At 44.4% G+C, this 13,149-nt stretch overlaps 1 protein-coding gene across 12 annotated transcripts in view; it reads right to left on the bottom strand.

Annotated features, from left to right (window-relative positions):
* ST3GAL5 (ST3 beta-galactoside alpha-2,3-sialyltransferase 5) overlaps positions 1 to 13,149 on the bottom strand; it is a 117,096-nt gene that overhangs the window by 49,049 nt on the left and 54,898 nt on the right. For 8 of the 12 annotated variants that reach the window (XM_080400314.1, XM_080400312.1, XM_080400313.1 and 5 more), the window contains one exon: positions 9,206 to 11,897. In XM_080400314.1, coding sequence (XP_080256440.1) covers positions 11,634 to 11,897 — 264 coding nt within the window. In that variant the 3' untranslated portion in view covers positions 9,206 to 11,633. Of the gene's footprint in view, positions 1 to 3,801; positions 6,606 to 6,764; positions 11,898 to 13,149 lie in introns of those variants that run through there. The other 4 variants (XR_013930168.1, XR_013930169.1, XR_013930170.1 and 1 more) reach the window with 2 other exon arrangements.

Below are 13,149 nucleotides of genomic sequence, written 5' to 3'. Positions count from 1 at the left end.
AGCAAGGCTGGAAAGAACACTCCCTTCCTCCCTCTGGGGCAGCTAAATCCATCCCCTGCCCACGGTGGGATCAGCTGCAGCTGAAACAGTCCTGGCTGGAGCTCATCCAATGCAGTCTTCAAACTTTCCAGCACTGGAAGACCTCCCAGCACAATCCATGCCAATGCTTCTCTAATCTCATGTTAGAAAAATCTTTGTGCTGAACCTAAACCTCCCAGGATGCTATTTGTGTCCGTTACATCTTGTCCTTTCCCTGGGATGATGCAGAGGGAAGAAGGGAATCACTCTGTCTGTCACTGACCCTTTGTATCATCTTCTCTGGACTAGTTGGGCTCTGTTTGCTCATGTATCCTGGCCAGCCATGTTTTTGAAGGTCTCAGGATTTTTGTTGCTGTCCAAGTCTCTCCAGTGGCATAGAGGACTAAGCCAGCCTGGACAGACCTCCATGCAGTAGTCCAACTCCCTGGGAAACGGAGCAACCCACAATGCATGTAGCAACGCTCCCTCTAGAGCTGGAGACTGTTCCCTTCCAAAAAACTCTTTACAGCAAGATGTATAGAGTATACGGACATGTCATTCAGGCTAGCAGAAGTCCTGCTTTTCCTCCAATGTACAGTTTTCCTCAAATTTGTGCTCCACACTTCTGAAAGCAAAGAGCTGGGACTGAAAAGACCATCTTGGAGTCTCCCACGTTACCAAATACGGAAAGGTTTGATTGAACTCAGCAGGCGCAAACTCCCAATACTTTCATGCTGGCAGTAACGAATCCCTAACAAGCCAGAAGGTGTACCCACTAAAGTCATGTCACCGCTTGTTTTCTGCACAGCGCCTTCGCTCCTACGGCACTACACCTGTGTGGAGCTACCACACATTGGAGTATTTTACTGCTCTGTAAAAGCTGGCTCCTCACAGACTTGGTGCAAAACCTGTGGAAGTCAATGAGCCTCTGCATTTTAGCAGGCTTTGGATGAGGTCCTAAATGACCTCTGTGGCAATTTCACAGCAGAGAACAGATTTCAAGTCTTCTCTTGAATGGCGCTCACTGAGTACTCAACACAGAGGAGGCATCTGCAACAAATCAAGACTGACTCATCGCTACAAACTCATGGGCTCAGACTGTGCCGGGGGCTCAGTCCTTATCTCCTGTAGCATCAGCAATCTGCTGAAATCATCTTACACAGAGATGCATTAGCAGTGAGATGAGCTGCAACATCAGCCACCATCAGGCAAGCTCTGGCTCGTCAATTACATCCTCCAAAGCAAGGAACAAACCTGAGCATGATTCCTGATGTCCCGGGTTAAAGCCAGGGCTGCCAAAGATTTTACATGCATCGCTGTTGTCCTGTTCTTTACGGCTACCCAGACTTTTCCGTGCAGATAAATCTCAGCTTTTCTCAAATCCAGAAGACTCCTGCTGCCTACAAACCTCTGGAAATCATGAGCAACAGCCTGTACGCTCGTGGAGGCTGGAGCAGGAGGCACCAGTAATCCTGCACATAGATCCATAGATGTTAAGATTCATCGTAAAACCTCTGTCTTAAGTACCTTCTTCCACTTTCTCGTCCTGGAATGGAATAAAATACAGGAGAAATTCCTTCAAATGCTGCCAAACCCCAGTGCAATTTTGAATCCTAGAGGACAGATTTTCTAAGCAGCCCATGGTTCTGTAGCCAGGGCTTCAGCTGGCGGTCAAAGGGATGAGATCCCTATTGAGGTCATTTTTGCAGGGCTCATGGGTGCAACCACTGAGCCAAGAGCCAGCTACGCTGCATACAGAGAAGAGCTCATTCCTGAGCCCACAGAAGGGGAAGGGCCCCATGCTGGGCTGCACCTGGGGCATCTGCCTCCCAGAAAGGCCCTGCAGGGTGGTACAGAGGCAGCTCAGTGCCACAGCATCGCTGCTGCTCTGTGACCATGCCTCATGCCACAGCTCCCAGAGTAGGCGAGAGGCACAAGCTTACGGGAGGAAGCAAGGAGACTCCACATGCAGAGAAGATCCACCAGATCTGCCTGCTCAAGACCACAAGATGGTTCTTCAGAAGCTGCACAAAACAGGCTCAGGGCAGGAGGCAGCAGACACCTTGAATGTTGTCTCCAAAGTGCTGTGTTGGGTCCTCAGAGATTCAGGGTTTACAGTAAAGGCATTAGGGTTTCTTTGAACTGTTCTGAAGAAGTCTGATGAGCTTCTGCCTTGGCAGGCAAGCTCTACACTTCCATCTTCAATCTCAAACACAAAGCAAGTTCTTCCTTCTGTACAGCTGGTGTGCAGAGCAGCAGTGTCACAGCTGAGAAGTGACCTTCCCTGTTCGTGCAACCTGCAAACACATCCCAACCTGCCCCTTCCAGGCCCCAGGAACCTGGACTGGGCTGAGGAAGTGGGAGAAATTCCCTTTGCTCAAATGCTCTTAAACACTAGGGTGGAGTGGGGTGGTGGTGTAAAAAATAACAAACAACCTAAATCACTAAGTGGTCTCACCCACTCATTTTCCATGCAACCACCTGAGGAAGAAAAATAAAGAAAGGAGGGACAAACCTAAACACCTCTATGCAGAGTGTGAGGATTCACAATTATTTTTCTCCAGGTGCGGGCAGTAGATCCAGGACCAGTGCTATATTCTAGTGACCCAAGTGCCACCAGCACTGAAGGTGAGCACATTCCTCTGCTCAGAGGACACACACTTGTGCCTGTGAGGGCACAGAGTAGGGGCACAGTGAGTAGAACGGGGACATCAGCTCTCCTCCCTCCAGCCCATGTAGCACGTTCCACTTCTTCAGATGGCTTTGCTACAGCCATGCCCTCGGTCTGCACCTCACTTGCTCTGAGAACATGCTCCACACCGACAGCTGCCACCCACAGAAACATTTCTGCGGAGAAACAGGCTTGTTGTCGGATGAGCTGCCAAACATGACACACAAACCCACTACAAGACAGGGAGAAAGCCCTGTTATCCCATCCCTTGGCTGTCACTTTATGTCTCTCCTAAGAGCTCTACAACACATCTTGCACCTGCCCTGCATTCCTGGCTCTTCTCTGGATGCCTGATTTAGGCTGATTTGTCCCAGGCAAGGGACACACAGGTGCAGAGCCAGGTCCTTTAGCAGCTCTCTGACACCCCCACCTTGGTCCAGCTCTCAGACCATTGATGGAGATTTTTGTCTCTGAGGAAAGGGAATTTAGGAATATTATTAAATACAGGGTTTGCTATGTTCACACCTACATAGATGAAAAAAACTGAATTTACAATCCAGGAAAACATTATCTGATTAAAAAAACCACTTGGTTCCTCCTGGAGAGTGCCAGGCCTGGGTGTAGGTTGGTATTTGCCACCTTGGGTTGCATCCTTGCTGCACTGTGGTTGTGCCGACAGCCGACTGTATTTAATACACAGCCACAGGATAAAAGACCTTTATCTTGAGCTCCACTTGTGCGTTCAGCAGTTCCTTCCCATGGCCTTCAGCGCAGGCTTACCTACCAGCACTCGGCTCGCATAATGTCACGTTAGTGGTCAAAGATTTTTTTCCTGGTTTGGTCCTTCGACACCGTGCATTGCAGCTGCAGAACCTCAGCCGCAGCCTGTGCACACCCCTGCTAAGCAGCACGATTCGTGCCAAAGCACTAGATGGGGCTACGCGCCCGCTTCTCGTTTCCAGTCCTACGGCTGCGAAACGCCTCCCTGAGGCTCCGCGGCAAGAGAACCCCAGCTGCACTCACCGACCCCAGCGAGCCCCCCTTGCCGCTGTTTCCGTGGACTACACCACGTTTGTTTTTCTACCGCAGCCGTAAATTTCAGTATCTCTTACCCGTGAACCTCCAGGTCAGCGGTTTGGCACGGGGACATCTCTTTTGGTACCCAGGTATTTAAAATCATTGTGATTTCTAAGGCAGCCTGAGCAGAAACTGTTCCAAGCAATAGCTGGGGCTGTCCCTTTGCAGCAGGAGGTTCCAGCCCAAGACAGCCCCACGTCTCCCCAAGCTGCAGAGCTACAGAGCTGCAAACATTCATCCATCCACTTCTGAGCAGTCGTCAGACCCGGGGACAAGTCGGCGTGAAGTGCTGGCTGGTGACATGAGGAACAGCCCATTTAGGGGGGAAGTAGGCTTAAAAATCAAGCCTGATAAAAACAGAAGTAGTAACAGGCTTCAGACCCTCGTGACCACGCAGAAGAAAACCCCTTGGGATTTTTAGCTAAGCCATGATCTGTCCCGATCAACTGCCTCTATAAATAAGAAAGGACTTGCTTAAAAATAACCCCAGATCTCTCCACCCAGCCCTAAAACTGAAAATGCTCACAGTAATCTTGATAGTCAACTGCTAGAACAAACCAACTCTTCTTTTTTTTTTTTTTTTGAAGATTTTGCATTAAAAAAGCATATGAACAACTATGGTAACCTTCAAACTTCTTTCCTGGACAGAACAGCACAGAGGGGTCATAAAACTGCCCTGGACCCACATCCTGATCTTTTCCTGCAGGTACAGCAATGCCAAGCCCTGAAAAAAATCACACCAGATGCTTCTCATGAGCATCCGCTCTCCTCAGCGGAGAAGTCGGGCAAAAGGGTGTGGCCATTTACCTTACACACAGTGCTACAGAGGGGGGCTCCTGGAAGCTGCTGTGCTGCTACAGAGGCAGTCCTAAAGGCTGCACTTGGACACGCAAATGAGATGCATATATATTCCTGCCTTCTCCAGCCCATCACCAAGGTCCTGGTTTCATTCCCCTCTAGGCCTGCTTGTCCCAAACCACCTCCCCACCATATCCCTTGTTTCCCCAAGTCCTTTTTTCAGGTTTCTCAGCTGCAGCCTCTTAACCAACGCCACAGCAAATGCCTTTGCATCCCTTGGGCATAAACCATTCCCTCGAGTAGAGGCCAGAGAGAGACCACAGCCCAGTACAGCACACAGAGGTGCTCAAGGTGGCAGAGAAAAAGAGTAAAACAGCATTAAAAAAAAAAAACACCAAAACATATCAACAGCCCAAAATAAAGGGGGCAGAACCAAAAGGGATGCAAGGAAAAAAAAAAAAAGAGCAATAATACAGCTCTCTCAGAGGAAAAAAAGTCCCTTGCACCTTTTCTATCAGCTCCACCAGGTCCTCACAGCCTCTCATCCTTAACTCAGCCTGAGATGGTAGGGAAGTAACTCTAGCTTGTGCAAAATGTGCTTTCTTCTCTTTTTTTTTTTTTTTTTTTGCCCCCCCCCCCCCCCCCCCTTCCCTGCTGAGATTAGGTAGAAACAGGCTGGAGAAAGGGAGAAATTTGCAAGGAACCTTGTTTCTGTTTCCCTCTCGGGACTGGCGTACATACTAAAGGCCCAAGCTGGGACTCAAGACTTCTTTAAGCTACAGTATAATTATTCTAGCTACAGCAGGAAAGCAAAGATCGCTGAGAAGGAAGCGTGCAATGCTTAGCATGGCAGCGCCTGCTTGTATTTCTAGTTTTCCTTTGTCAGAAAGATGGGGGGGAAAAGTTTGGTTTCCTGTGACTTGCCTATTGTGTTCCTGTTGACCCTTGGCAGCCCCTTCCAACGAGCAGCTCCAGCACCTGATCACCGCCAAAGCCGCTGGGTGTAGTTGGAAGCACCCCGTTCCAAAGGCCAGGGCTCCTTGCTGCCCACGAGGAGGGAGTAGGAGTAGCTGCACCAAACAAGGCGGCTTTGTCCTCCTCAAAGGCATATGTAGGAGCTCAGAAACAAGTCGGTTTTGGCCCAAGCACAGAAGAGACAGGCTGTGAAAACAAATGACCAGGCAGATGACTCCAAAGGGAGGTAAACCACTGATGACATTCAGCCCTGCTCAACCCTCCAAGCATGAATAGCTTTAATTCCAGTTCACAGGTTGAAAATAGCAAGTATTAACAGGTATGAGAATGTCAATCAAGATTTAATCACAGGGAATCTTTTGTTATACCACAAAGAGGTGATGCACAGGTGCTTGGGCAAGAAGAAAAGGGTCAATCAGCTGGAACAGGCAGGTAGCTGAAAAGATTAACAATATCTATGGGCCCTACCTCTACAGTCCCCCAGCTGAAAACCCAGCCCTGGTAATTCCTGGCCTTGTGTATCAGTACAAACTACAGAAATTGTCATAGTACAGTCGATTTAATGTCTGCCTCCTACCTCGACCATCAGAGCTGCCACTGATGGTGTCACGACCTTGTGAGAGTCAGTCACAAGCGATAAAGTTAGAACTCCAGCTTGTGATCCAGGTCCCCACCAACAGATCCCTCGTCATGCCTCAGGTAACAAATTTTAATTAAAAGCATCTTGTTGCTTTCAGCATACAAGCGTAATAAGCTTTATACAGAGAGGAACAAGGAATAAAGGCAGAACCTTGAGCAGAGATTCCCTCACAGCAACATACAGGTCCATCGCTAGCGATACACGGACCAGCACAGAGCTGAGCCACTGCAGCTCCTTCGCAGCAACGGTGGGGAGGATTACCTCTGTATAAAGTATGGGATGTTTTGGTCAAAGAGAGCGCTCACCTTGCGATGCACACCCCCTTTGGCTGGGGGCCTGCTGAAATGCAGACACTCGGGTTTGTGATTCACACCACCAGTGGTGTTGGCACACGAGTGGGTGCTGCAGCTCCTGCTCACAGGGTCACTTTAAGGGAAAATAAACCAGCCACAGAGACAGAAAATGCAGGAGACTGCTTGTAGTAAGAAAAGCATGTTTTTGTGTGCCTCAAAGGCAGTTAGACATAGAGAGTTTTAGGTGTGGCATGACCAAGCCCCTCAATGACTCAGTGAGTGGGTCACCTACCTTCCAACACCTCGTGAGACACAGGGCAAGGCTGATGCAGAACCACTCAAACCTGTTGCAGCCAGGATGTACCTACATTTGTCTACAAACGTAACTCCTAGAGCTTCGGGAACTTTCAGGTCAAGACCTGCAGTACTGCAAGAGGGTAAAAGTTTCCAGTTAGGTGACTGCAGAACAAAGGGGGTTCATTTCATAGTAGGGCTCACCTGTCCCTCTCACACCCCTTCATCCTTTAATTCATATTTGGATCTGGTCATACGTCACTTCAGGCAATGGTTTCTTCAACAGTGCCTAGCTTTTCATCAGTGGCATTTTTAAATATCATTATATATTCCAGTTTTGCTAGAGTTGCTAATTATCTCAACCCCAACAGGCAGGATTTTGCTGGCCTTTTTGTTTTTAAAGCACAGGCAAGGTTGTTCTTTCCTGGGAAACAAAGAGCCTTCATTTTAGATGACAGCAACAAATGTCAATTTGTCAGCATGTATATCCTGGCTTTATTTAATAATAAAAGAGCTATATGAAATACCATCACCTTAGCACGTTTGAAATTAGAAAAGACAAGAGCCCCCCCAGGCAACAGAAAATTCAGAGGGAAAGATCCAGGTGCAGGTAAAACCGAGTACTTGTACAAAACCTAGCTGCTGGCAGGCTGGAGGAAGGCAGTCACAACATCGCACACGTGCTAGCCTTGACAGAGGTGCACAGCCTGGAGAAAAGGAGGCCGAGAGGGGACCTTATCACTCTGTACAACTACCTGAAAGGAGGTTGTAGGCAGGTGGGGTCAGTCTCTTCTCCCAGGTAACAAACAATAGCACAAGAAGAAACAGCCTCAAGTTGTACCAGAAAAGGTTATTAGATAATAGGAAAAAAATCTCTTTACCGAAAGGGTGGTCAAGCACTGGGACAGGCTGCCCGGGGAGGTGGTGGGGTCACCATCCCTGCGGGTATTTAAAAGCCGTGTAGACGTAGTGCTTAGGGACATGGCGTAGTGGTGGGCTTGGCAGTGCTAGGTTTAACAGTTGGACTCTATGACCTTGAAGGTCTTTTCCGGCCTAAATAATTCTGATTCTACGAGCTCTTCCTTCACATGCCCTTGGCAACAGGCAAAGTGATCACACTCACCCGATACAGCTGCCTCCTCTGATCCCCTCCCGTCTCCTGCTGGAGTTCCAACTGCAGCACAAGAGCTGGAGCTATCAGCACACAGCCATCTGCTGAAGAGGCTGTACCGCCCCTCAGTTCCTCATCAATCAGCATCTCAGCTGACAACGCTACAAGCTCAATATCTAGTTCCGATGTCAACTGGTCACAGACTGCCACCACCCTTTTCAGCAATTCCTCACTCTGCAGTCAAGCAGCTCTGTATCTCCTTGTGCAACTCTGGCACATGTCCGTGGTGGTGTAACAAACCGTAATCTTACCCAGGGTGCTTTTCCAAGGTGACATCAGTTTGTCTCCAGCTGAAGATAAATCGGCTGGTTGAAGAACTCTTATGAACACTTGAGAAACAGCACCACAAATTCCCACTTGGCAACTCAAAAGTTCCCATTTATTTGAACAAATCAGATGTAGCCAAAATAAGTATGCTATTATCTTTTTTGCTATTCCCTTAGTGGCCATACAAAACTGAACATATTGTAAGAAGAAAAAAGCTTCACAAATGATCTAAAATTTCAAAACACTTTCAGAATTGTTTAGTCCCGACAGAGAATTTCTACTTATCTCACCCAAAAGACTAAAGCATAAGAGATAACACAAATACTTAACAACCACTCTAAATTCAGGGGAGGACAAAGCTGAAGCTGTGTTCCCTGCACAGGAACCATGAAAAAAATTCAGCATCAGAAGAGGCCAGACACAAACCTATGATAGCTGCTACACAGAAAGGATAGTTACAAAGAGAAATTCTGATGTGGAACACAATGGCTTTATCACAGGTCCCAAATTCTTTGTCAACTTTTTAAACAAACACCATTAAGGCGTATCTACAAGGGATGATGCAGATTCTTTGCAACGCGTAAAATCCAGGGCACAGCAACACAGACGCACACAGCTTCTGTTCTCATCTTGTCTCCAGCAAGACCACAGAGACCAGCACAGACCAGAAGCTCCAGTATGCCTCCATCACTGAAGGAGACACCCTTGGTTTAAGGCCAGTGCTATAACCCAGTCTGAAATATTCTCATCTGTGTTAACTTCAAAATCCTGGAAGCCTACGATACAGTCTGTGTTGAGATGATTCTCCCTTCCAGGCATGAGAGAGATACAACTCCACTGACAGGTATTAAAAGGCCATAAACGAAAGGAGAAAGAATCATCAGCCATTAATTCCCCTCTTCTGGAGTGCCTGGGATTGCATCAAGACTGTCAATTGGACCAGTAACACAAGTAAAATCCATAATAAAGGAGGCAGAACAAATTGCAGACAGAGAAATACATAAGTAGAAAGTTGTTTCATCAGTTTATTGCTTCTTGCAACGTGAATACTGCTGCCATTTCATGGATGCTTGAGTCTTTGCAGGCATATTCAATGCAGTATACACTACCACAGAGAACAGTGTTTTATCACAAGCCATAAAACTGGTGGAAAAACAATCTAATCCTACGTCAACATAATTTGAGAACTTGACAGTAAATACAGCATATCCAAAAAGCTATTGGCATTTACATTAATCAACTGATTGTTTTTATGTTACTGAATAAAGCAAACTGGTCAGGGACCAAGTACTCCAAAACACATATTGTCAGTGTATTCAGTGCACACGTTCTCAAATCTTAGAGAATTTCACTCATACCGAATGAAATTAAGGTTCTTTGCTTCCAGTTTAAATACCAGGAGAAAATAATTAGCAGATTTTAATATATTAACTAAAAGACTATCTGTACAAAACTCTTCAGGTGTTTTTAAATTAAACAATATAATTATTATACTTACAAGAAAAAACGTAGACCACAAATTTATTGCTAGTACAAAAAAATCTTGTGTTTCACAGAGGAGAAGCTAGATTAGTATTATCGCTATAAACACAAAGAGTGCCAGAGACAAGAATCCGATTTTCAAATTTGCCTGTCATCCACAACTGGCTTTCCAGCACACGTAGGTACGTGGGATTTAGGAAAGATGAGGTCCACAACTTTCTTCAGAGTTATGCTTTAAGATCTGATGTCATTTTATTGCCTTTTACTATTAAAGGCAAAGATCAGTCTGCTGCTCCTGCATTCTAATATCATCATTCATTAGATCTGCTTTCCATGGGGAAAAAAAAGAAAAACCAACCACAAAATCAAAAACCAACAGCCCTAATCTTCCTTTCCCACATGAGTATTTTGAATATTCAAAACTATAACTACATTCATGTCCTCACCCATAACAAAAATAAGCGGGAATGTTTGCCATGTGGAGAGTCCCTGACTATGAACAATGTTTCTACACCAACTTCCATCAATTTGCTAAAAAGCTTTCAATCCCAAAGAAAGCGCTTTGGTTTTTTTACATACTGTACATTAAGTAACAACACACCACAGTGCACATAGTCATACCTACTCCTCTGCTAGTAAGAAAATGAGCTCAAAAACCTGCTTACAGATCTGCACAGTCCAGTTTCTTTGCAATGCACTGATTTCCAGTCACAAGAACATATACACATAGCTTTTTTAAAAAAAAATATACCATTTTCAGCAGTTATCTAGCTGGCTACTAGTATCCTACTGCTTTCTCAAAGTGATTTTCTTCTGAACTTATACACACTAACCCAACTTCTGACTTCAAAGCTGATTCAGGAAAATTAACATCTCTACCTCTCCCTGCAATTAAATAGTCAACACTAGAGTTCATAAAGGTTATCATCATTGTAAACTATTACAGTTACGATATCTGTAATTAGTCACTTAAGGATCATAAAGTAAACCAACAGAAATTTTAACCCAGTCATAGATTCTACTCTTGCTAAACAGAAGATTCATACAAACCACCATTTTATAGAACGAGCAATTCTCAAGTCACTCAAAAAAAGAAGTGGTGGGGGCAGATATTGTATTAATGACACTTCTTTAATTGGGGTAGCTGAACTCTGCTGCAAATCGACTCGTTAGAAACATTTATCCGGGTCTTAAGGAAATGACATACTATATGATCCAGGTGAAAGCCTCCTACTGGCTAAATCCTCTTGTAATGTAATGTACCCTGGGCCCAAATATGCCTCATGATAAAGCAGGATTCTAACCCAATACATTAATGCATCAATGATTTTAGTATCAATCATGAACACCAAAGTACTTACTATTCAGTTGTTGCCACAACAGTTTCTTTTCCCTCAGCTCCACTCCCACATTCCTCCTCCACCTCCCAAAAAAACAGTATCAGCACAAAACCAAAATATAAATATCTTAGGGAAACACAACACTCGAGTTGCAAGAAATTAAAGACTTGAGAAGCATACGCCTTTCTTTTCATGGCATGCATGAAAAGGAGTCATACACCAAGAACTCGATCAAAGACAGCAGTTCAGTGGAAAAAAACTCTTGTATGCTGTTAGACAACTCAGGCTAGCGTTGTGCATACCATAGACATCTGAAAACAAAAAATCTGCTTTTCTTCAGACAACTTAAAACATTAAATATTTTAAATGGATATATTTCAACTCCAAGTTATATTCACATAGTTATTCACAAAGATGTGCAAAGTAAAATCTAACATCAAAATAAATTTAGAAGTCCAACAAACTGAACTTGACATTATAAAAAGGCAGCAGATATTCAATGTCCATTTTATATACGTGTTAAAGAATTACTTTGAGACAGTGAAAAGGTTGTTCCAGCTGAACCTCTGGAAATACAACAAATCCAAATCATGCAGCACTTCAATCACTAGCTGTCTTTGTTGCAGAATTCACAATGTATCCCACCAGTGAGGTCTTTGACAACTTTTTCTTTGATCAGTTTGTGCAGGAATTTTGTTTCACTTGTCACATTGTGCATAGTTTGTCCATTCATGGCAGCCATGCAGAGGTTGTTGTAATAGTGCAAAGGTGTGCTGGGCTGATCAAGGTCATATCCAAATCCTGCTAAGCTCACTTCATCACATAAATGCGTGGCCAGAACAACTGCTGTGACCCCAATTGTAGGTACATTCTAAAAAGGGGGGAAAACGAAGCCTGCTGAATTCAAACATTCTCCTTTGTCAGTTTTTAGGAACACTTTACAAAATTTAATGCCTTTGTCTATTCCCTCTCCTCATTTAAAGCTGAAATAAATTAAACCATTAATTAAAACCAAAATCAATAACAACTAAAACTAAAAATCAACTAAATGATCAAGTAAAATGAAAAACTTCAGGGCCAAATACTAATACAACTTGAGTATCTGTCCTCAACAAGACTTCTGGCTGTCAACACGAAGGTTTTTTTTCTGTGAAGGCATCACGCCCTATTATTGTGTAGTTAAACTACAAGTGAGCCCTTGCTCCAAACACTCAAACAACGCCTGACATGCAGTTAATGCTTGACATTTCTTGATGCAGGCTTACTTCAGTCTTGAGCAACAGGCTCTCTAACAGTAGTCTCCAGAACATGACTTTTCACTGAACCACAAGTATACTACTATACAACTAAAAGATACACAGCTTGGTAAGTTACATTTTTTTGATAAATAAATGTGAGAAGATCCTTCAAACACCTGTGCAATAACGCTACCATTAAATGCTTTCATACAAAAAGTGAAAAGACAATGATCACTCAGTATTTTTTATAGTTCAAGAGAACTAGTGATACCCCATGGCTCAAACAAGTAACAAAACGCAGTACATAATTAAACTGGGCAATTCATCACTCCACACTACTGCAGAAGAGAAGGTCACAGAGGGAGGATACACCCATCAGTTGCTACGGAGCACAGTGGCATACATAGCAATTCCAACAGTTGGAAGGTTGCTTTACACTGGCCTGGTTTCCATACTTTCTCTGCCTTCTCTGCAGCTGGAGACACATCTGTCTATAGCTGATTGCTGGTTTGACTTAACAAGGCTGCTCTTAACACATTTAACATACATCAAATGCGTGTTCTGAATACTTAGCACCAGTCACACTGATGTTGTGAGTTAACACACTGCACTGCCATAAATTTATGTTTCACTGTATCAGAATGCTTTGTAAAACAAGCCATTTCAGGTCAGCATGCACAGGCATAATACCCCATCTAAAAAGGTGAGCTGAAATCCTAATTTGATTTTACACAACAAAATACAAGAGGCTTTTGGAAGCACATTAATTTCCCTATTACTTGAGACCAGCTTGAAACTGCACAGAGAAACTATATTGAAAGAAGAACCTGAAATTTTTTTCAATATTTTTTTTTTACTTTGTATTTTAGAGTCTCCTTCTCCTAA

The sequence above is a fragment of the Falco punctatus genome (assembly GCF_963210335.1).
Source record: "Falco punctatus genome assembly, chromosome: 1".
NCBI lineage: Eukaryota > Metazoa > Chordata > Aves > Falconiformes > Falconidae > Falco > Falco punctatus.
This window is presented reverse-complemented; position numbering and strand designations above follow the sequence as displayed.